This window comes from Bufo bufo, chromosome 5, assembly GCF_905171765.1.
Source record: "Bufo bufo chromosome 5, aBufBuf1.1, whole genome shotgun sequence".
NCBI lineage: Eukaryota > Metazoa > Chordata > Amphibia > Anura > Bufonidae > Bufo > Bufo bufo.
Window position 1 is genome coordinate 58,997,631 of NC_053393.1, and position 25,008 is coordinate 59,022,638.

General features: G+C 36.6%; 1 protein-coding gene across 1 annotated transcript in view; it reads right to left on the reverse strand.

Moving 5' to 3' along the window:
• The window catches only part of CSMD3 (CUB and Sushi multiple domains 3), a 1,177,406-nt gene that overhangs the window by 987,484 nt on the left and 164,914 nt on the right, over positions 1-25,008 (reverse strand). Inside the window, exon 5 of the mRNA XM_040431881.1 lies at positions 4,589-4,666. Within this exon, the coding sequence (XP_040287815.1) occupies positions 4,589-4,666 (78 nt within the window). The remainder of the gene's footprint in view (positions 1-4,588; positions 4,667-25,008) is intronic.

Here is a 25,008-nt window from a genome sequence, read left to right on the forward strand (position 1 = left end):
TCAGCAATTTTGTAGGGACGTCTAGTTCTTGGTAATGTCACTGTTGTGCCATATTTTCTCCACTTGTTAACATGATTTTGAATGTGAATGCTTAATTCAGAACACATTTAAGTAAATATGACGAGTGCGATTGTCATATTTACTTAATTCTGTCTGGCCGGGAGGTCAAGACAACCTGCACCCTATCACATAGAAGACAAGAGTGCCTCACCTTTTCCTTAATAATTCTGAACACAGCTACATCCCCAGTTATAGGACATTATTTTAGTTTTTTTTTATTTCGTTCCTCCACCTAATAGAATTCAGTTTGTTTTTTAATTGAGTTGTACAGTTTATAGGTCACATTAAAGGTTGAAAAATTTCTGAAATGATTTATCTTTGTCTCATTTTTTTACGGCACGGAAACCTGACATTTTAACATGGGTGTGTAGACTTGTTATATCCACTGTATACAGATTTTTATTTGTCATTGTAAGCATGCCTGAGATATTAATGCTGAAATATGATCAGAACAAATCAGTAAAGGTGGATTTAGATGCACCAATAATCGTCTAGATTTTCAGGAATGGCCATTCCTGCAAGTGGTTGTTCCCTTTCATCTGGCCGTATAAATTTGCTGCTGATCACCCAAAGAAAGAGCGAAACGTTCATGCAGATACCACCAATCATGGCTTCTCAGCAGCAGATTGTATGGTCTAAACAGCGATCTGCTGCTCTGAAGCCTTGATTATGTAAAGTGAAGGAGATCGCTACATGTAAATGTGCGGTCTTCTTCACTGAATGAGCAGCCGACTGTTGGGAAGGAACGTTTACTTCCAGACAATAGGACTCTCAGTCGGCCTGTGTAAATCCATCTTAAGTGTTCGCCTATTATTAGTTTTTGTGGACAATGGGGAAATGGTACAGGATTTTAGAATTTTTTAACCCCTTCAGCAGCCCTGTGATTTTCTGTTTTTGCATTTTTATTTTTTACCCCCTGCCTTCCCAGAGCCAAAACTTCAGAATTTTTCTGTTCACATAGCCACAAGGGGCTTGTTTTTTTTGCAGAACAAATTGTACTTTCTAATGGCCCCATTTTATATTGCATATGATGTGAAATAAAAAAAAAAAAAGAAGCAATTTCAATACAGTTGTTTGGGTTTATTTTTATGGCATCAATAAAACTGATCCATCTCTTATCTTTCTATTCTGACGCCCATTACTTTTTTGGAGTTATGCCTACAAACCTGTTTGACAGCTATTTTTTTGGGGGAAAATCTGTAGTTTTTATTGACAGATTTTGGAACATGTATGACATTTGGATCACTTTTTATTATATTTTATTTGGTGGTAAAGCAACCAAAAAATGGTGAATTAGCCATTTTTTCCCATAACAGTCTTCACTGTATGGGATAATTTTTTTTATATTTTAATAGCATTTTGGGATGCAGCGATGCATATGATGTTTTTTTTATTGTTTATTTATTTTAATTATGGGAAAAGGGAAGGGTTAAATGTCTGAAATATTAAATACAGCAGAAATCCGGCAATTATGGCACCCGCTGCACTCACTTATGAGCAGCACTTTTTTAAAGGCCAGAGTTCAACCGTACATGTACGGTGGATGTCCGGAAAGGGTTAATATAAACAATAATGTGAAAAATAGAGGGGGAAAAAAAAGTCTTACATAAAAATTAGATTTTTGTAGGGGCTTAATATTGATGAACCATCCTCAGGATAGGTCTTCAATACCAGATCCTGGTACCCCATCCAATAAGCTGTTTGAAGAGGTTGCAACACTTATGAAAACTGTGCTTCCTTTTCAGAACAACCTGTACATTTTCTCCTTTGTAGCTGAGGCGCAGTGTAATTACAACAGCTCAAAATATAAGAAAAAGGGGATTTTAGCTCACCGTCCTCCTTAGCCTTGCAGGAATCAATCAGAACAGTATAAAAAATCCTGCAGCAGGCACAGGATAAAATCCAATTTCTTTATTTCTTCTTTATGAAATCCATAGGCTGACCAGACAGGCAAGGTCTACGCGTTTCGGCTGTACGTCTTAATCATGATCTTGCCTGTCTGGTCAGCCTATGGATTTTATAATGAAAAAATGAAAAAATTGGATTTTATCCTGAGCCTGCTGCTGGATTTTTTATATTGTTTTAATTATAACTACTCGTCCCATTCACTTGAATGGGATGGACCAGTTGTTATTACAGAATCTATGAAGGAGACGCTGCACAGGTAATTTTGAAGAGGAAGCAGAGTTTGCATGAGTGTTGCTACCTCTTCAAACAGCTTATCTGCTGGAGTTCCGCGAGTCGGACCCCACTTAGCAGATATTAACGATCTATCCCAAAGACAGGTTATCAATATTAAGCCACTGCACAAACCTTTTAAACAATATGTAATTTCCAGATAACACATTCCCTTTAGCTATAAAAACTAACTAACTACCTGAGTGCCTGGGTGCACATCCACTGTAACCCTTCGTATTCAGTTGCATAAAAAGTCTTGGAGCAGGGCTATTTGTCATAAGTAGCTCCACAGATTACTTCCTGCTTTGTATCTCTTAAGATATCTGCATCAAAGCTTTCAGAATGTTTTCCTTTCCATTATTCAATTATTCAATCTCCTCCAGTCATGTACTTCTTTTAGAGCAATCACTGCTGGGTAATTCATCTACTCCTACCACAAGCATCCTCATTAAAGAAGTTAATAAGCTCTACACTCTTTAATGCCAAGTAGTTTGTATTTACGTAATTCTGCCATGATTGCTGCCTTTTTCCTTTCTTTTTTAACATAAGAAATCAAGTGTAAACAAATCTCATGGATAAATCATTGAATATGCTCTATTAATGTAATCTCAGACAACGCATGGAACTACTGCTACAACACATAGTTGTATCTGTCTATCTGTCCATATAACTAATAATAGATGCATGGACTAATTTTGGTTCATAATCTGTTGTGAGATGACCGGTATAATCAAAGGAGGATTCCAGTTAAATTATGGAAATGAACACTTGATGATTGATGATGATCTATTCAGTGGGGACCCAAACCCGTTCTAATTCAAATATGACCTGGTGCTCCTCAAAATTGGGTTACACCGTAAGTCTTCATGGATATAGGAATATTATAGATCTGCATTGTACTTATCTGAATTATGGCACTTTTAGTCTTCAAAGGGCCCATATTGTGCACCGATTGTATACAGAGGCACTAGCAGAGGATACAGTTCACAGCACACTCAGATATGGACTATAAGTAAGATTTTTTCCACTCAACTGAAAAAAATGCTGAGTCAATGTACTTAATGCAAACAGAAGCAAACAAGAAGGTCACATCCCATTTCTTGAGGACCTTTATCACACTAGCACAAGAAGAAGAGTTATGAGCTAGATATGGTAACTTTTAAAATACCATCTGGACATCTCTAGGTGCTACACTTACCATTACCATATTCAACTCATACCTTTTCTTCTAGTAGCAGCGTGATAGAGGTTCAAAAAGACCCAACATGTTGCTATATTGCCACCTTCTGTATCCATAAAGTTCCAAAAATTTACATAATTGCATCCTTATCTGAATTTCCAGTGAATTAGCCTAAGGTGGCCATACACATTAGTCTTAAGTTAATCAGAATGTATTATTTTACCCAAGATGAGTGTTCGTCAGTTGAAATTTAACAATAATTTTAGCCGACAGATTATAGACCATTATCGTTTGAAAAGAAGTCAGCCATATTTAATATTTTCGTCCAATAGTGGGAGGAGAGATCTTTCGATAAAAGAAAGATTGTTCGTGAACGAAAGACCGTTCCCATAAAGATCTTTCATTCAACGTCCAATTTCATTGGAGGCATACAACCAGTTTGAACAACTGTAACAGCCAATATGGACAAATGTGTGTATGGCCATGTCTGTGAAATGAATGTTCACCAGATGTTTGTTCAACTGGTGCTCAACCATCAACCAACTTCTATCTAATGTATATGGCCAGTATTAATGACAGGGATATTTCTTCCTCTACAAATAGCTCTGAACTAATCCTTGGTGCAACCCAACTATAACAGAGGATGAGTCATAGGTTACTGGCTCTATGAACATCGTTAGGTTGGTAAATGAAGATAAGAGCAGAGATGTATAAAGTTGCAGTATTGTAGAGACCTTTGTAGACTAGTAGAAATATTTTGAATTAATATAATATGGGCATTAATATAACCACTATTTAGAAGGTTTCAACTGGTTGGCTGCTCTTTATTGATTTAAATGGAGCCAGTCCATTTAGTAGACTGGCAGTAAGTAATGGTTTGTAGTAGATTAGCAAAAGATATAGGACTCTACCAATTGTATCTTTGATTCTTTAAAACTGCAGGTTCAAAATCTGGTACCTCCTGCATTCAAAAATGCTCATGTCAGCAAATCCCAAGAGACCAAAAACCACAGATAATATAATGTCAATTAGAAGAAATGTGGTATCATCATGTTAGAAAAAATAGCATGCAGACATTTCATATTTAGCAATGCCTTAATAACAAGAATAAACAGAAGCACAAGAGGTCAATGATGCACCAAAAGTAGAAACAAAAATGGGTAAACTCACAGATAGAAAACTTGCTGCTGATGTCTTTCCCTGGAAACAATTTAAATCCTCTAGACTTAAAATCTATGGACTTTTTCACTATTTAGGAAAACAAAGAAGAACATGTATAAGGTAAAACAGTCTGGTTGAATAATTGTTGTCAAAATTTGTGAAGGCCATCATTTGTTTTTTGAGCAATTTACAAAAATACTTAAAAAATGCAAAAATACATTTAGCTCAGTATTTTGAGGAGAGTCATGTGTAGCAGATTTAGTTATGGCTTGCATTTTAACAATGCTAGTTGATTTCTTAGCATATTTCAATCTTTGTGGTAGCAATTTCACTGCTGAGAAGATCTTGTAATCTTTCATGTGGGCTGTCAGTCAACCGTTTTCAAAAACTACCATCTTGTAAAGAGCACTAGATAATATAGTATGTGCATAGAGAAAAGCATAACTTGCAAACACTCTGACATTATGTATAATACAGTGTGTCAGACATAAAATAGAAGGAAATAGATAAAAATGTTGGTTGACAAACTCAACCTTTATATATCTATAGCCTATCTACTGTGGCATCAATTTATACAGTATATATTATGTCTAGTGCATTTTGATTGGTGTAGTAGTTAGTATTTTGTACCTATTTATTTTATGTACAGTTTGTGTAGATGTTTTATCACATTAAACTTATTTTTTTGAACATTTTTATTTTGTTTTCCATTTGTTTTAAATATATTGATTGTTGCTATAATTAAAGGGCTAGTCTGATCACAGACAATCTTTCCAACGTGGAAACTTCTGCCATAATCAGTTGTATGTCACAGCAATTCTGACAATTCAACAAACAGCTGATTCTGCCAGAACTTGCTACTGGTTGCTTATGTACCCTGCAGACTTCACTACAGGGGAATTGAAGTATTAGGAATGACTATTCAAATTAACGACCATGCATTTTAGGCTGGGTTTGCACATTCAGGTTTTTTATGCAGTTTTGAAAGCCAAAACCAAGAGTAGATTTAAAAAGAGAATACAACTCTGTCTTTCCCTTTTATATGACCTCAGTTTCTAAAGATCTATTCCTGGCTTTGACTTTAAAAAGGACATAAAAAAACTTGAAAGTGTAAACCCAGCCTTATACATGGATGGGCCAGGTCTGCCAGATACCCTAGGATAAGCTAAACAGTTACTGTAAAGGTTTTGTATAATAAGTGAGAATCACAACCAGTGCTAAGCGTGAATATTCAAATAGCGAATCTTAATATCGTATATCGGCACTTCGAAAATTTGCGAATATTTAGAATATAGTGCTATATATTAGTAATGATGAATATTTGTCATTTCTTTCTATCTGATCACATAATTCCTCCCTGCTTCTTGCTTGTGGGCAATGAGTCATTGACCCACAAGCAACTTAAGCAGGGAGGAATCATGACTTCAGATTGAAAAAAAAATTAGGAATATTCATCATTACGAATATATAGCACTATATTGTATATAGTGCTATATATTAGTTTTTTTGAATATTTAGCATTTTTTCCCATCTGAAGTCATGATTCCTCCCTGCTTAAGTTGCTTGTGGGCCAAAGACTCATATATTCTATAGTGCTATATAATAATTTTTGACCCACGCCTGTATTGAGAGAGCAATATTCTAGTATTACACGATCATTACCTTGCCGATTTTCGCGTAAAAAAAAAGAATGTAGAATATAACGAATATGCGATTTGCGAATATATGAGGAATATTTTCCAAAATATTTGCAAAATATCACAAATTCAAATATGACCCCTGCCGCTCATCACTATTAACAACTTTAGTAGTGTAAAAATAGTAACAAAAAATCTGACAAAAAGTTAAGTGCTTACAAAAATGTACTGTAATTAAAGATGCTCTCTTAAACTATTTTTAAATAAGGAGCAGAAAGAGTTAAAATAAAATAAGAATTACTTAACTCACTTATTTAATGCTTATCAGGTCTTTTCTGATCTCTACTTTCTGGTGCCAGGTTAACAAAAAGGAAGTGCTACTGTAAATCAGGTGACCTCCGCTGCTAGTGATTGGCTGACCGGGAACCTTCTGTAATTTCCTGTCTTGAGCCAGCACCATTAAACACAAATTAGCATGGATCCGGTAAACATTAGAAAGGCATTTGCATGGGATTGGTGATCTTGGCTGAAAAGGCATCTCCAGGCACTCCCTTTCTATTGAGCTGGGATTTCAAAGTGGAGACCAGTGAAGAAACAGTAAGTGTCGGAAATACAGTGGTGGAGGATCGCTGAGGTGAGTAATGCTTATTTTTTAACCTATTTCCCCCCTTACAGTATATTTAAAAAATATACCATTAGACAACTTAAGTGCATTGTGACATATTTCCTTGTAGGAAAAATGGCTAAACAAACGTAATTGAATTAATTATAATACAGATGATCGTAAGATACTTTTGGAGAACTGAAATAATTGTATCATTTATCAATCATCATCACCAAAATACATCTATTTCAGGAGGGCTCTACAGGGTATGGGTCCCCCATTCTAATGATCAGTAGAGGTCCCAGTGGTAGGACCTCCACAGATCTGATAGTTATCCCCATCCTTTGGATAGGGAATAACTTGATATAACCAGAATACCCCTTTAAATTGCATGAAAGTGGTTGGGTACAGTATTAGCAGACCTCAGACATGATAAATGTATATAAGATTATATTTACATAATTGCTTTTGTTTATAAGATATGCTGAAGAAGATATGCTGTTGTGCTGCATCCGTCATGTCACAGGACCACATAGCACTCAATGGACCTCATTAACTGCAAAAACTTTGCTGCATGATGAACAGAACTCTGCTTTTTATGGCTATGTACTTGCTTCCATTTGTATGGAGGTGTAATATGGCACCTATAGCAGTCTATAAAACTGTACTATACCTCCATATCTAGGTAAAACAGGCATACAGAGGGTTTTTCTGTCTCTTTTCCATGGAGTCCAACAGAAAAGAGATCATAGCATGCTCCAATATAATACAAAAAAATGCTCTAGGGAATATCCAGAACTGTGTAGTGCCATATGATCAGTTTTGTTTTATTTTATTTTTAAACATGATTTTGAGATACTCTGTCACAAGATGTCTATCCTATATATGTCTATGCGTGGCCACCCAGTGGTTGTGATGTGAATGGCAGTGTGTTGGCATGTTGCAGCATTCTACTGGATTCCTTTCATGAGCAATTTGGTGTCCTTAACCAACTTTGAATTAAGGAAAGATAAAACATATCTGTACAGCACATAAAAGCACCTTACAATGGCACATAGCGTGGCTATGATGTTGCATAGTATGGATTTACTGGGAGTTACAATTTAGGCTACTGCCATATAACTATTGCTTATAAAATACATCAATTCTTAAACTTCTAAAAAATAACCTGTTATTAATTCTATATAATACACACAATATTATTTCTTATGCTAGATATTTGTTATGAAATGTTGAAAAAATTACATTTCTATTCCAGAACTAGAACAAAACAACGAGTTTGACATTTTTTGTACTTAAAGAGGTTATAAAGAGGTTATACCTTGACAACAAATTATCCCTTATTCACTGGATAGGGGATGACCCCTACTCATCACTAGAATGAAAGCCCATGTACAGAGTGGCAGACATGCACCGCTGTACTTAACTTTATGAGGTTGCCAGAGATAAGTGAGTAAATGAGCTCAGCTGTCCAATAGAATTAAATGGAGAGACGGACAGGCATGTCTGCCTGCTGCACCATTCAAATAGGGAACTCTGGCCCCTATTCTAGTGATTGGAGGACACTCCAGGGGTCAGAGCCCCACCTATTAGACATGTTTCCCCAATCCTGTTGATAAGGAATACGTTGTTGTCATGGGAAAACCCTTTTAATGAAAGCTTAATGAAGACATGCAATATGACTATTAGAGCTGTGTAAAAATATATTTAAACAGATATTCTAAACTTGATTGTGTGAATTAATCATAGATATATTCTTCTTTTTTTTTTAAATAGCTCTTTTTTTTCTATGGTGCAAAACTTAAATAAATAAATAAAAATATATACAGTACAGACCAAAAGTTTGGACACACCTTCTCATTCTAAGAGTTTTCTTTATTTTCATGACTATGAAGGCATCAAAACTATGAATTAACACATGTGGAATTATATACATAACAAACAAGTGTGAAACAACTGAAAATATGTCATATTCTAGGTTCTTCAAAGTAGCCACCTTTTGCTTTGATTACTGCTTTGCACACTCTTGGCATTCTCTTGATGAGCTTCAAGAGGTAGTCCCCTGAAATGGTCTTCCAACAGTCTTGAAGGAGTTCCCAGAGATGCTTAGCACTTGTTGGCCCTTTTGTCTTCACTCTGCGGTCCAGCTCACCCCAAACCATCTCGATTGGGTTCAGGTCCGGTGACTGTGGAGGCCAGGTCATCTGGCGCAGCACCCCATCACTCTCCTTCATGGTCAAATAGCCCTTACTTTCAAAGTTTTCCCAGTTTTTCGGCTGACTGACTGACCTTCATTTCTTAAAATAATGATGGCCACTCGTGTTTCTTTACTTAGAATTTGTATTATGGCAAGAAAAAAGCAGCTAACAGTCTATTCAGTAGGACTATCAGCTGTGTATCCACCTGACTTCTCCTCAACGCCACTGATGCTCCCAACCCCATTTATGAGGCAAGAAATCCCACTTATTAAACCTGACAGGGCACACCTGTGAAGTGAAGACCATTTCAGGGGACTACCTCTTGAAGCTCATCAAGAGAATGCCAAGAGTGTGCAAAGCAGTAATCAAAGCAAAAGGTGGCTACTTTTAAAAACCTAGAATATGACATATTTTCAGTTGTTTCACACTTGTTTGTTATGTATATAATTCCACATGTGTTAATTCATAGTTTTGATGCCTTTAGTGTGAATCTACAATTTTCATAGTTATGAAAATAAAGAAAACTCTTTGAATGAGAAGGTGTGTCCAAACTTTTGGTCTGTACTGTATATGTGACGGAATGAGGGAACAAAATATTTCTGGCAAAATAAAATATGTTATATTGGCTGACACATAATTATCTAAAATTGTAAAAAAAAATATATATATATAGGTATGAAAAGCCTATAGGGTATTGAAAATGCTCTTGGTGAATCAGCACTGGAATCTGGATATTTTGCCAAGAGCTTTTAGCAGGCTACTTATTTATTAATTCATGCAGAGAAAATGTTGCACAAACTGTTCGAAATCTTGGAACAAAGTAAAACCATTTATACGCATCCAAGTATGACAAAAGATAATGTGATCCATTGAACTGTATAAGAAAAGGCATCTACATCTGCTTTTTGCCAGCATCCAGGCTGTTCAACATTTAACGAGTGAAATGGTATTCAACAGTATGCTACTTATAACCCACTGTATGCCCATGTAAAGACGTTTAAAAGGGAATGTATCATCAGAAAATAACCTAATGGTTAAATCAAGATTTTATAATAAGCCTATTTAAAAGTTGTGCTTTCTTAAAATTTTTCATGCCATTATGTATGCTTTAAACGGAACCTGTCACCTAAAAAACACATATAAAACTGCCAACATTATCTTATAGTAGCCCCCAGTCTGTTATTAATCATGTGATTGAGCCGGTAATCTGATGCTCCATACATGACAAAAACAATGTTTTAAGCGGCATCAGCCCTATCTTGCAGATCATCCTGAAGTCAAGGGGGCAGCGGCCTCCTTGCTTCAAGTCAAGATTAGCACACCCCCTAACTGTCCACTCTTGTGTGTGACATCCTGCATTGCGGCCTGGGATCATGTTAGTCTTGCACATGCACAGTGCGCACCTTATTACTGCGCAATTTTGTCTCCGTCTCCCGCAGTTAGCCGGGTTTCATCAGCACACCGCGCATGCACGAGACTTACGCAACTCTAGACCTCACTGCAGGATGTCAATCAAACTCAAGAGGGGACTGTTAGGGGGCGTGCTTATCTTGACTTGAAGCAAGGAGTCCGCTGCCACCTTGACTTCAGACTGACCGGCAAGATAGCACTGATAGCGCTTAAAACATTGTTTTTGTCATGTAAGGAGCATCAGATTACTGGATCAAACACATAATTAATAACAGACTGGGACTACTATAAGGTACTGCTGGCGGTTTTATATGCGTTTTTGAGGTGACAGGTTACCTTTAAAATAATCTTGAAATTATATTTCTCTCTGATTAATTTGTCTCATGCTAAGATGATACCTAGTCCTTTGTAGAGATCACTTTTCAGCAGTCATCTTATTATCATCACAAGCACAATCACAATGAAATGTAACTTCTCTATTACAAAGCTCGAGCTAGACAACAAAGTATCCACCACTGACAATATGTGAAAGAGAGAACTCACCTTCTCTCCTTCTCTGCAGAATGACTTCCACACAGAGCATACCTACAACATTCTCTAGTAGAAGTCAGTCACCTCTAGACACTAGCTTTCTATGATCCTTGTTGCTGCCATAAGTCATATATTTGAAGTGCTTTTAACAGCTCAGACCATCAGCTCAAGAAAAGGTTGACCCCAATAATCATACATACAGAATAAAAAACAAATAATAAAACAACAGCAAATAATAATAAAATAAAATAAAAAAAATATATATATTACACATTAACTGTAAGAATCTGCTAAAATACAGAAATACCAGGCAACAAAATGATCCTTAATTACCACAAGGAAAGTCCTAAATAATAAAACTAATTTAAAGGGGTTTTCCGAGGTTCTAATATTGATGACCTATCTTTAGGTCATCTCATCTGCTGATCAGTAATTTGAGGAAGCTACAGCGCTCCTGTGAAAGCTGTGGCCTTGTGTAGCTTACCAAGCCCAGTGCCGTCCATTGTATAGCGGCTGTGCTTGGTATAACAGCTGAGCCCCATTCCCTTAGACCATATGACAGATGAATGCGACATCGCTGACCTAGAGAGAGACTATGGTGCTCATTGGAACACCAAGGCCTCTTTAAACAGCTGATTGGTGGGGGTGCCGATACTCAGACCCCCACTGACCAGATATTCATGACCTAGCCTGAAGAGAGGTCATCAATATCAAAATCTCAGACAACCCCTTCAATTGGCATATAAAGTTACTTATTGATTAGAGAGAGTGAGCATAAAAATTACATTGTGTGTTCATGTCACATCATATACACTGAGGAGAAATTGTAATAGTATAGGTGAACTAGTGTTGGGCTTGTCATGGACACCATTCATTGCCACACCATTCTTTAGGTAGATCTACTGTGGCATCCAAATCCACTAAACTATCATGGGGGAAAGTAATCTTGTAAATTCAGATCTGCTACTTTGGGACACTTATTCTAAGGGCTCATACACGCATTGAAGGCAGTACATCAGCATATGCAATTGCTATGGTCCAGCTGCAGGTGCTCTGTGTGCTAATGCATGGAGCCTTCGTATGACCTTGTATTGTGGAGCTATGCTCTCCTAGGAGCAATGCTTCCAGAGGAAAGCTTCTTTCTAATGTGGAATTCATAGGCACACTTTATAATTAACAACTGAATAAATGAATATTATTATCTGATTTACTGAAAAGGTATTTGTAACTTTTCTATATCAATTCCTCATAGTTTTCAAGATTTCTGATTGTTGTCATTCAGTAGTAACCTTCTTACCAGTAGTGAATAACAATCCTGAGCATAGATCCCGGTACATGGCTTGTTAAAAGACACAGCTTTGCTAACACATTTTGGTCCACTTGGGTTCTAATGAACTTATAGTAGATCAGCACCTTTATTGTGTTTTTAAAAAGGGGAAGAATGGGTTAAGAATAGGGATGAGCAAACTTCAAGTTTTAAGTTGTTCGGGTTCGGGTTTATGCTAAATTGCATTAAGGATTCTGTTACCACGGACCATAACTCAATTCCATGATGGAATGCATAACAGATCCGTTATGCTAGCCATAGGCTTCTATTATGATGGAATGCATACCAGAATGCCTCAAAAGGCATTCCGTTATGCATTCCATCATGGAATTGCGTTATAGTTCGTGGTAACAGAATCCATAACGCCATTCAGCATATACCCGAACCCGAACTCAAACTTCAAAACTTGAAGTTCGCTCATCCCTAGTTAAGAATAAAAAAGAAGCATTGTTCACCTTACTGCATCTCTGCAATTCCCACTCTGGCCCCCAATGCTCTCCACTTCTGGCTCCTGAAAATGGCAGGAAATGCTTGATTAGCCAATCACTGGCAAAGGCAGGTCACCACTACCAGTCATTTCCTGTGTATCAAGCCAGGAGAAGGAAGTGAAGAGCAGCGGGGATCGTTGCCACGTTGTAGCCCCTTTTTTGAAACTTTTTGTCCCCAATGAATCCCCTTTAAAATCCGATGTTCTAAATTTGAAATGCAGAAAGACATGTTGTGTCTTTAACCCTTTGAAGACCAAGGAAGGAATGTATTTGTCCCATGTTTTTAATTGCCTGTATCATCTGATTAAGAACTTAAAATAATTTTTTTTTGTTTGAGTCAAAATATTAGTTCTTATCAACAAATGGATCTAGCTTTATTTATTGTTCAAATACATTCTTAAAGAAAAAAAATATATAATTATTTTTATATTGATGACGGAAATATTATGGTCTTTAAAGGGTTAACAAATACAATAAAATTCACCCAAATTATGGTCACTTGAAACGTAGCAGAGCTATATGCATAGAAGCTGTGGGTGACACACACCCTATCTGTATCTGTATAGCTTCATCTAATGAATATATTTTTGGTGTGATCCTGCAATATCATATTTTATGTACAGTAGCATGCAAAGTGCAAAGATCTGTTTTCTGAAATATATTATGGCTCCATAGTATTATGGGTGCCATATGATAGCTCTGTACAGCTTGCAGGTTGGTTGAAGCTGTAATGCAACCATGTGCATGATGCCTTGCACATACAGTACTAAATAAACCCATACAAGGAGAATGGGGGTGACTTACTTTACCTCTTATATTATACTTGGTCTTTCTAATGGTTTTGATTATGATTTCTTATAATTCTTAAAGGGTTTTTCTAGGAAAGGATTTTTCAGAATAGATCATCCATATCAGATCAGAGGGAAAGTTCAACACCCGGAACCCCCACTGATCCATTCAAGTGATTCAAGTGTATGAGTCACCCCCACTGACTCATTCAAGCGATTGAGGGCTGAGCTGCAGTGCACCATCGTGAGAAGCTACAAAGTGGACAGAGTTTTCCTTCCGCTGCATAGTTTCCTGCATCAGTGGCTGCCAAAAACAGCTGGAGGGTGGAGGTGTTGGGAGTCAGACCATCCTGAAGATAAGTCACCAATATCTAAGTCCCCCCAAAAAACTCTACAATTTTAGTTTTGAATTAGACATCTACTGGAACATTCTTGAGTTGTCTCAACTGACTTGTAAAGTGGTTTAAAAAGAAGAGACTGTGCGGTACAGTAGATGAGCTGTCTTATTATCACAACTTCATTACCCTAAACGCATTGTTTAGCAAAATCAGGTATTGACAAATATATAGAAAAGGAGGTAAGCCTCTGCCATTGCTAGCATTTTACCTGTCAGGTATGGTTATAAAACAGAACATTTCAAAAACGTCATCACCTTTAAAATCAATAAAGCAATGATTAATTTATTTAAAAAAAATTCCAGACATGTGAATTGATGATCTGGCAAAACTGATAAATGAATGGGAAATTGACACTGATAAGCAGATTGGAAAATTATATGCGGTGGAAGCTCCAATTCAGCAAAGTGCTTAGGTGAAGGAGAGGGAAGGCAAAAAAAGATACAGCTTGCCAGAGATCTTAGTCAGCAAAAAAGAAAAAGAAAAAAAAAAACAAATGAATTAAAATGATTGCCCTTCTGCTTATTAAAAGAACACTGTCTGATAAATCTCACGCTCTGCAAGGTCAACTCTGTGCTTAAATATATTTTTAATCAGTAATGCACCATGATTGTGATAATTGGCTTCTTGCAGATTTTTTATTATTTGGTTTTTAGTATGCAGAAAAAAAGATTCTAATCAAAGATAATTGACAGTGTTTATACACAATGTTGCGTTATGTCAGGATTGAAAATCAAAAGGGATTCTACATTCAAGAGCAGAGATTTAATAGGTGAGCAATGATCACAATAAAGAAATCCTACTTTTTAATTAGATGGATTATATAAATGAATAGTCCTTCAATTTGTACTACAGAGTAGATAAGGCTAAGTAAAACTGGGCATATGCATGAGATTGCTACCGGCCAAGAACTCATTCGGACGTCATCCATCTCTCCAGATTCTCCTATATATGCGTACGCTTGGCTAAGCATGCATGTGTTCTGAATGAAGAGAGGGGAGTAATTTAATGCCAGGCACTTCTGGCAGCAGCTTAAATTCCTAAAAACAAAATAATATAGCATGTTAACATCTAACAGCACCATCCTTCTCTTCCCCAACAAGGGGAGGGAAAGGGAAATGTAGGAGGCCCTCATAATGATTAGATGGCCATCTGTCAGCAGATTTGTACCTATGAAACTGGCTGACCTATTACATATGCGCTTGGCAGTGGAAGGCATCTGTGTTGGTACCATGTTCATATGTGTGCGCATTGCTGAGAATATTTTTTTTATATATATGCAAATGAGCCTCTAGGAGCAAAGGGGGTGTTGTCATTGCACCTAGAGGCTCAGCTCTCTCTCTGTAACTGCCAAACGCTTTGCACTTTGATTGACTTTTTCTTAAAGTCCAAGCTGAGCTTGGGCAAAACTGTTAGTTTGTTAAAAAACTAAAAAAAAAAAAAAAAACATGCTATTGATATATTCCATATTAAAATGTTCCCCCTGGCAACAAAACACTGGAAAATTAAGTGGTACTAATAAAAATAGCAGGAGGAGCAATTTGCTACTAAGTCACACAACTGGGTATAAAGAAAAGCACGCTACAGGCAAAGTCTCATAGTAGCACAGTTTGTAAGGCTGAAAAAAGACATATGTCCATCCAGTTTAGCCTTTCCTTCATATCACTCTTAGAAGAAAAGATGGGCATATAAAAATTGTGTAACAATTTTATAAAAATGTTCCACAATGTAAAATTGTGAATACTTGTGAATATCCCACAATCAACTTGCATCATCAAAAGATTCAGAGAATCTGGCGAAATCTATGTGCACAAAGGACATGGCCAACAATCAATATTGGATGCTCGTGATCTACAGGCCCTCAAGTGGCACTGCGAAAAACAGACATGATTCTGTACTGGAAATCACTGCATGAGCTCAGGAACACTTCAAAAAATCATTGCCTGTGGAAATTGTCTGCAGTGCAATCCACAAAATGCAAGTTAAAGCTGTATCATGCATAGAAAAAGCCATATGTCAATACCATCCATAAAAAAAGGAGAGGGACCATCAAGCTTGCTATTTGCGTAAAATTCAAAAGCCTGCATCTCTGATGGTATGGGGTTGCATTAATGCCTATAGTATGGGCAGCTTACACATCTGGAAAGGCACTATAAACAGTGTATAGAAGTTTTAGAACAACCTATATTCCAATCCAGATAACGTATCTTTCAGGGAACGCCTTACAAATTTCAGCAAGACCATGCTACACCACATACTGTCTCCATCACAACAGCATGGCTTTGCAGAAGAAGAGTACGGGTGTTGAACTGGCCTGCCTGCAGTTCTGACTTTTCACCAACTTAAAACATATAGCACATCATGAAACAAAAAAAAAAAAAATCTGGCAAAAAAGACACAGGACTATTAAGCAGCTAAAATCCTACATCAGACAAAAATGGAAAAATATTCCTCTTCCAAAACTCCAGCAATTGGTCTCCATACTTCCCAGATATTTACAGACTGTTGTTAAAAGAAGAGGGGAAGCTACACAATGGCTGACATGTTCCTGTCTCAAGTTCTTTGAGATGCATTTTTTTCCCCGTAAAACTGTAAATTGCCTCACTTTCACCATCTGATTTGTGTTCTATGATCTATTGTGAATAAAAATGGGTCTATGAGATTTTAAAATCATTGCATTTTGTTTTTGCTTACATTTATTTACATTACACTTTTTTGAATTGGGGTTGTACATTATATTATAGGGGCTGTCTCAGCTTGGACAATGGGGGCATATTAATAGGATATGCCCCTGTTGTCTAATAAGTGCAGGGCCCACCATTCATTTTCTATGGGGCTGCTGAAAATAGCATAGCTCAGCTATTACCGATGGGCCTATAGAAGTTAATGGGAGTGTCGTGTCCGGTGCACTCCTATTTACTTCTATGGGGAGAGCGCTTGGTGGTGGCCGGACTGGAGTCCTCCAGCCACCACTTTGAGGAGCTCCATTCCTGATATAGATGCAGGGCCCAGGGGTGGGACCCGCAGCTATAAGATAATGGGGGGCATATTCTACTGATATGTCCCCATTGTCTGAGATGAGACAACCTGTTTAATGGTAAAGTTATAAAATTTATGATAGGACTTCTTTAAAGAGGACCTGTCACCACAAAATGCAATACAGACAGCATAGTATAGTGCAGAAGAAGCTGAGAAAATTGATATATAGTTTTGTGGGGAAAAATTCAGTAAAACTTGTAATATCTGCATATTACTAACGTTGAACAAATTGAAGCCAAACAAATTTACTTTGATCCGAATTTCAGGAAGAAATTTATTTGCCCCAAAGCAGAATTTCCTCCTGCTTTGTGGTAATGAACCTATTTTTCCTGAAATTGCAGTAAAAAAAAATACATACTTACCTCATCTATTTGCACATGAAGAGGCCGTCGTGGCCATCTTGATGGCAGAAACTGCCTAAAATCTCGTCACCACGCAAAATTTTGCGTGGTGTCTTCAATCAAGGAACATACAAAGGAATGTGCTTAGTGACAAGGTAATCACAAATTTATTTGTGAAATTCGGTCAAGCAGTCGAATCAAATCTTTCATAACTTCGCTCATCTCTGCATATTATATACTATAAGGGACTGACAGCTATCTCTGTATACACACTTAGTTTATATCATTTTGTTCTATCCAGAGAAAGTATAAATGTAACAGGCCATACATAAACTAAACCCCAATGTTTCGGTCGTGTAGCGACCTTTATCAAGGGATCTGTGGCCTAAGTGAGAGCTTTGGAAGCGGACTCCGGAGCTCAGAGCTCTCACTTAGGCCACAGATCCCTTGATAAAGGTCACTACACGACCGAAACATTGGGGTTTCATTTTTGACCTGTTACATTTATACTTTCTCTGGATGGATCAAAATGCTATCAACTAAACGTTATGTATTAAAAGCACTTTCTAATAAGGACCTCTGGTGTCCCGTGGATTTCTCCTTGGAATAGACTGACGTATGTCCTATACGAGAACCCACCATCAATGTTGGCAGATCTCATCCATCTCTTGTATACACACTTACACAGGGAATGCTATCAATCACTGATAACACCTCCCCATATACAGCTATCAGTGACTAACAGCTATCTCTGCATACACACTTACACAGAGAATGCAGAGATGAGGTTTAACACTGACAAATGTAAGGTTATGCACATGGGAATGAATAATGCAAATCACCCGTACATACTAAATGGTAAAACACCCGGTAACACTGACATGGAAAAGGACATAGGAATTTTAACAAACAGCAAACAACAAACAGCAAACTAAGCAGTAAAAGCCAGTGTCAGGCAGCTGCTGCCAAAGCCAAAGATAATGGGTTGCATCAAACGTCACACTCTGTTAGCTACGGGTGCCTCCCAGGTACAAGATTCCTCTGACGAGTTTTGAAATAGACATATTCCTTCCTCCTTCCTATTCCTGAGGAAGGAATACTTCTATTCCAAAATGCGCCAGAGGAATCTTGTACCTGGGATGCACCCGTAGCTAACAGAGTGTGACGTCACAAGGAAGCTCCTCGCTCCCTTGGACACAGCAGCGCAGCTCCCCCCACGTGTGCGAGCTGCCGGCCGGAGCCGCACATGTGAGCTGGAAGGAGCAGAAGACACTCCAGCACACTAGGTCACCGGAGGAAGGGCGGAAGGAAGCTCCTCTTTTACAGGACTCACAGCACCACAAGATTGGCAAGTGCCTTCTGTACTAAATATATACTATATCCTACATTGCCTATGTTTGAAAGTGACTTATCTAGGGCTCTGATGCAAGATAATCCTATATTTTGTGAAGTTATATATTTAGCATTAAATAGAAGTGAACAATGAGTCCTCATCTTTGGAAATTTCCATTATTAATTGAGGAAAGCATAGCATTTAGCATTTTGTTCTGTTTTTAAAACTCATCACTCATTTGATCCAGATGATAGGAGTGCTAAGTGAATTCTGAAAATCCAGTGGCTTAATAGAATTGCAATGTCTTCCACTTAAGAATGAGATGATTTCCAACATTAAGCTGTAATGTTGTAGTTAGTGCATGGAATGAAGTGACAATAAGTAATGGTGGTACGGTATCATGTTCTGCCTAATTAACCGCTATACAATAAAGGATATTGCAATGTTAATGAGCAATATTCAAGATAACTGCAAAGTACTTTAAGATTGCATTGCAAATATAAGTAGTTTAGCATTTTTTTTCTGTTTCTAAGAAATATTGTTAATAAATTACTTTGCAAAGTTTCACAGACTAGGCTAATATTGAATTGCTTTGTTTCAGGACAGCAGACCTACTGTTCACACTAGTTCTCATGCAGAGGTATCCACGCGTCCTATGCTTTCCTGGGTAGGTGGCTTGCTAACTCTATAGAGTGTGAAACCCCTTGTCACCTTTTAAACCATAATAGGCATAAAACTTTTTGGCCCATTTGAGATGATAATATTGCACCTGCAAAATCCTGACTGTGGGTTATCAGACATACAGGTGTAAGGGGATTTGTAGCCATAAAAGATGCACCCACATGACAATCCTCTATATATCAATGACTCTCTATGATATGACTGAGGAAATAACTGAGAGGAATGTGCCCTATGTAGTCAAAAACAAGTCACACCACCCCTATGTACAGATGTGTCCTTCCTAACTTTCACTCTTGGTTCAACATATCCTTAGATAAGTGGTTGGATGATTAGCTTAAAAAAACACAATTTCACTCTATTTGGCGTTGTTTATGCTATATGTGGCCACCCAATGGTTAAGTGCATTTCAGTCTGTTAAGGGTTTTGCAATCATTTCATGATCATATATTGAATTGGTATTGTAAGAAATGTGAGTCCTTAATAGGGTTTTCCGATATATTTTAACTGATGACCTGTCCTCTGGGTAGGTCATCAGCATCTGTTCTTCTCTTAGCTTACCAGAGCTGTACATTGTATAATGGCTGTCCTTGATATTTCGCTCTTCTCCATTCACTTCAATGAAGCTAAGTTGTGCCTAGGCCATGTGACCTATGAACATGAGATCACACGGCCTAGGTAAAGCTGCAAGAAGGCCACTACTGTGTGCTGCGGTGCCTTCTCAAACAGCTGATCAGCAGGGGTCCTCGTGCTCAACTCCCACCAGTCAAATACTGATGACCTATCCAGAGGATAGGTCATCAGTCAAAATATCTCTGAAAATCCTTTTAATGAAAAAAGTGGATAAGTTAACGTGGACACACCTTTAGATCACTATTACTGCTGCTTTTACTCACAGCCTCTTCCTGAAAAGGATTCTTTACAATACTGTATCTAATGGGTCGAATACCTGTATAGTATAGCATAGGGCATAAAGCCATCAGACTGGGCAGGATGATTTTGCACACAAAAAAGACAACTTGTAAAACCTGTCCCAGTAGATTCATATCAGTATTATGCTGCTTCTTGGGAAGGTTCAGAAAATTTTATGAGTTGTTCAGTAACAAGGATTGTCATTGCTTGATGTCCTACTACTCTCCCCTTGCACTGTGACACTCATAACCCAAGATACTATAAAAGATTTTTACATATGACAGAACATAAGAAAATAAAAAAATAGCCAAGTAAGAGGAAATTATAGTAAAAATTTAAGAAAATAAACTATTTCACACTAATTAAACCTAATCCGTGGCATGCTAACTAGCACTAAGTTGAATATAGGTCCCTCTTAACATTGAAAATGGCACTACAACAATGCTGCAGTGATTTACTTAGTCATTCTCTATAATGCCTCAGATGTTTTTTTGTCATAACCATGAGACCATTCCATTTTCACAAAATAAATGGGAAGGAGCCAATTTTGCATCAAATCTAATTTCCAGAACAGAGCACTGATCCCTTACACATACAGGTTCTTCAAATCTCTGGTGAATGAACAGTATTATGCCATTTCACGATAGGGTAGCTTTAAATTCAGATGCTTCCATGGGTGTTTCAAATTCAATAGCAAAAATTGTTTTTAATGGGTTTTTCTGAGTTTCTGATATAGATGACAGGGGTCATCTATATCAGAATCAGGTCGTCTGGGATCCGACACCCTGATTGAAGAAGCCGCAACACACCAGTGAGCACTGTGACCTCTTCCTGGGCCAGCGACGTCACGTTCATCAGTCACATGGCCTAGGCACAGCTCAGTCCCATTAAGTAAATGGAGCTGAGCTACAATACCAGACACAGCTGCTATACAATGGATGACTCTGTGCATGGTGAGATACAAAGAGGCCATGGCATGCACTGAAGCACTGTGAACTGTTTGAATTGCTGATTGGCTGGGGTCTATGTTTCTATCTCCTATCTATCACTCTATCTCTCCATCTCTCCAATGTATCTATTTTTTTCTATCTATGTATCTATCTATTTATTTATCTATTTATTTATCTATCTCCTTTGTATCTATCTATCTATCTATCTATCTATCTATCTATCTATCATACAGTCTATGTTCAGGATAGCATGGTCATAGACTGACACATACAAGAGAACAGAATGTTATTTACCAACATACCTTTTTTCACATTTTTTACACTATTGAAATTCCAGTCTTTTTCATATTCACTATTTCTTATCAAGTGTCAACCTAAAATACAAACTGATCCATTACGGCAAGACAATCACATACACGTTTCATAATTCCCAGAGTTTTGTTTTTACTATTTTTGTAATTTTAAGATTTTACTTGATCCCCTTTTTTCATTTAACAGAAATGCAGAAAAGACATTTTTTTTAAATAGCAATTCAATTAAAAAAAAAAAAATATTCTTAAAGAGAACCAGTCATGAACTTTATGCTGCCCATACTAACAGCAGCATAAAGTAGAGACAGGTGAGTTTATTTCAGCAGTCTGTCATTTAAAAGTTAAAAGTAAGTGGTTGCCGAGAACCGACATCACAATCATTGAATACTGGGCCTGGAAAAGAGTCCCGGCCACCTGAGAAGAGTCCTGGTTATTCATGAATTCCTGCTCTCCTGCCCACCTGCTGATGATTGACAGTCTGCTACCTGGTTTTCTCCCTATCTCTCTAGGAGAGAACTGCCAATCATCAGCAGATGGGCGGGGAGAGCAGGAGATTATGAATAACCATGACTCTTCTCAGGTAAATTTGACTCTTTTCAAGGACTGTGCTGCAATGATTATGATGCTGGTTCTTAGCAACCACTTACTTTTAGCTGATGAGTAACACACTGTTGAATCAGCATTTCTGTCACATAAGGTCAGCATAAAGTTGATGACAGGTTCCCTTTAAAGAGCGTGCTAACAAATCACTAATATTAAGCTTTATTTAAAAAAATATATATAACCTAATGTCAGGTTTTGACATGCTATGTATTTTATAAAATGCTATAGCGTTTATTGAGGCTACTGTAATAATGTTGTACTGAAAACGCAAAGTTTTACATATTTTTATGCATATTTTATTTCAATACCAGAAATTGGTCATAAGGCAAGAAAGAAAGAATTGGCTTGTGTTTTACGAATGTCCTCCTAGTTTTGGCTTCAAAACTCTATGTCAACTGCATCAAAATCTGTGTCTATATACTTTAAGTTTCTTTTTAATACATATACTGTAAATATTAAGCCTATTAGGTAATAAGCAATGCTAGTATAATTTCTATTGTCTAATTGTCTATTACTGCTGCTAGCACTAATAATAATCAATATCATTTATTTATTAGATATAATTGAGACTTAATAAGTAATTATCTAAAATATAATTTATCTTATATTAAATACAGATTTTTAATTTTATAATTAAACCAGATATATAGTATGTCTAATAAGCAAAACAGAACTGTATCCATATTCCAAGCAATTTGGAAATAAGTATTTTTTCTTAACAAATGCTCAACTGCAATAAATCTTTGAAGACCCCTTTAATATTCATGATCTTGACCCAAGGGAGAGGGGAGACATTGTCAAAGGAAATGCTAAGAAGTGTTTTCTCTTTCTGTCTCTTTCTCTCTCTCTCTCTCTCTCTCTATCTCTCTCTCTCTCTGTCTCTCATTCCAGGAACTGTTTGTCATTTACATAAAAAAAAAGGATGCAAGATATAGGTCTCCTGAACACGTTGTGAAAAAGACAAAGTATAGGTGGAGTAAACACTGTAAATAGACATTTTGATAACAAGTTTATTAACTCAAATCTTTATCCTTCCTATAGAATCATATAAAATTGAAAATAATTTAACCTAAAAAATAAAAAATGTCAAAGCCAAGATTTGTTATGTTATGAGACATTGACCTTTCAATTTTTGTCAAATACAGTATGTTAAACTGACAACTTGTTAATATCAGAAACCAAAATAAAGGTTTGTCATAATTTTTTGAAAAGATAATGAAAGAATCACTCCCACAAATATTTTTATTTAATACGTTAGAAAGGTACATGATGTAAACTGTAGTGAAAGCGATTTTCTTACCAATGATTGTATTTGTCAGTTATGCCTTCCCTTGTGATGCTTAGCTATGTCATGTGACCAACACTCTGCTTCTCCAAATAACACAGCATCTTATATGTGGCCAGGAAGTCAGTTTCTCTATGTATGTATATGGGGGCAACAATATCAGTCTCATACGAATAAATTGAGGAATAACTAATTTCCTGTCCTATGTTAGTTGGAGAGGCAGAGTGCTGGTCATAGATGATGATCAGAATGAAGATTATAACTCACAAATGCAATATCTGGTAAAAATATTACCTTCATTATAGTTTACATCATGTACCTTTCTAACAGGTAAGGGAATATTTTTTTTTTTCTAGGAGTGGTACTTCCTGTTCTTTTACGTTTGCAAAATGGCTGCCACCTACCATAACAAAAAAAAATTGAAAATCTATTTAAATTTGGCCTTATTCCAATAAATGCTATAAAATAAAGAAATCATCTTATACTCACCCTGTTTCTCCCCTGCAGTACTGAGTGCTACAGCTCTAGTCTATCTCCCCAGGCTTGTATACAAGGCTACAGTGGTCATATAGAGATCTTCAGCATATGACTGCTATAGTCAATCAGCTATACATAGGACAAGACCACTAAGGACAGTGACATGTTCTATAACCTTATGTCATCACTGCAGCCTACAAATACAAACAGCAGGAGGGGGAGGACAACAGTAGCAGCAGTTTTGATAACATCAAGAGAGAAACAGGCAAGTTTATGATGCATTTTTATTTTATACCATTTAGTAGCCTAGAGCGAATTTTAATTTAACTAGTACAGCCCCTTTAAGTAAATATGTCTTATTTACTTAAAGGTGTTACATATGTTAATTAAAAATGATCAAATCTTGGCTTCTGCTCTAATTTCTGGTTTACTAATATATGAGTTGTTTTATGTTTTTCTTTATATTTATAGCATACTAAATATTGGTAGTTCACAGCTCTAAGAAGTTTACTTTGCTTTAGTATCTTATTAATTTAATAAATTAGTTGTTTTGTCCCATATGATGGCTAAGAGTCCAAAATACATTTGAAAAAGTGGGTGACATAAGTTATAATATCTGAAATTCTAATGTTAAGGGAGATATTTTTGTTCAAAAGGGGAAGAAGCTATATTGAAAGAATTAAAAATATATATTATTAAAGGCAGCTACGTTTTCACGTTTTAGTTTCACAATATTTTATAAAGCAGAATATTTTGCTATATTTCAAAAATAAATGGTTACAGTTTCAAAAATGTAATCATATTATTTAAAAATAAGTTTTTATTGCTAGGATACATTTATTTCCACCACACAGCAAATTTAAAATAATTGAAGCAAGAAGGAAGTTCAATGTACTAAAATTCCATAATTATGAGATTTGGTAATTATTATGCAATCTTGTTGGTTAGGCTGCTTCCCAAATATAGATGTGATATTTTTAAAACTAATATCACAATATTTTACCTGCACAGTAACTTTTTTAAAAAAATTCAGATTACCCAGGTTTAAATAAAATAACAAAAAAATCAAATGAATGCTCATTAAATAAAAAAATAAAAAAATTAAGCATCATTCAATAAAGG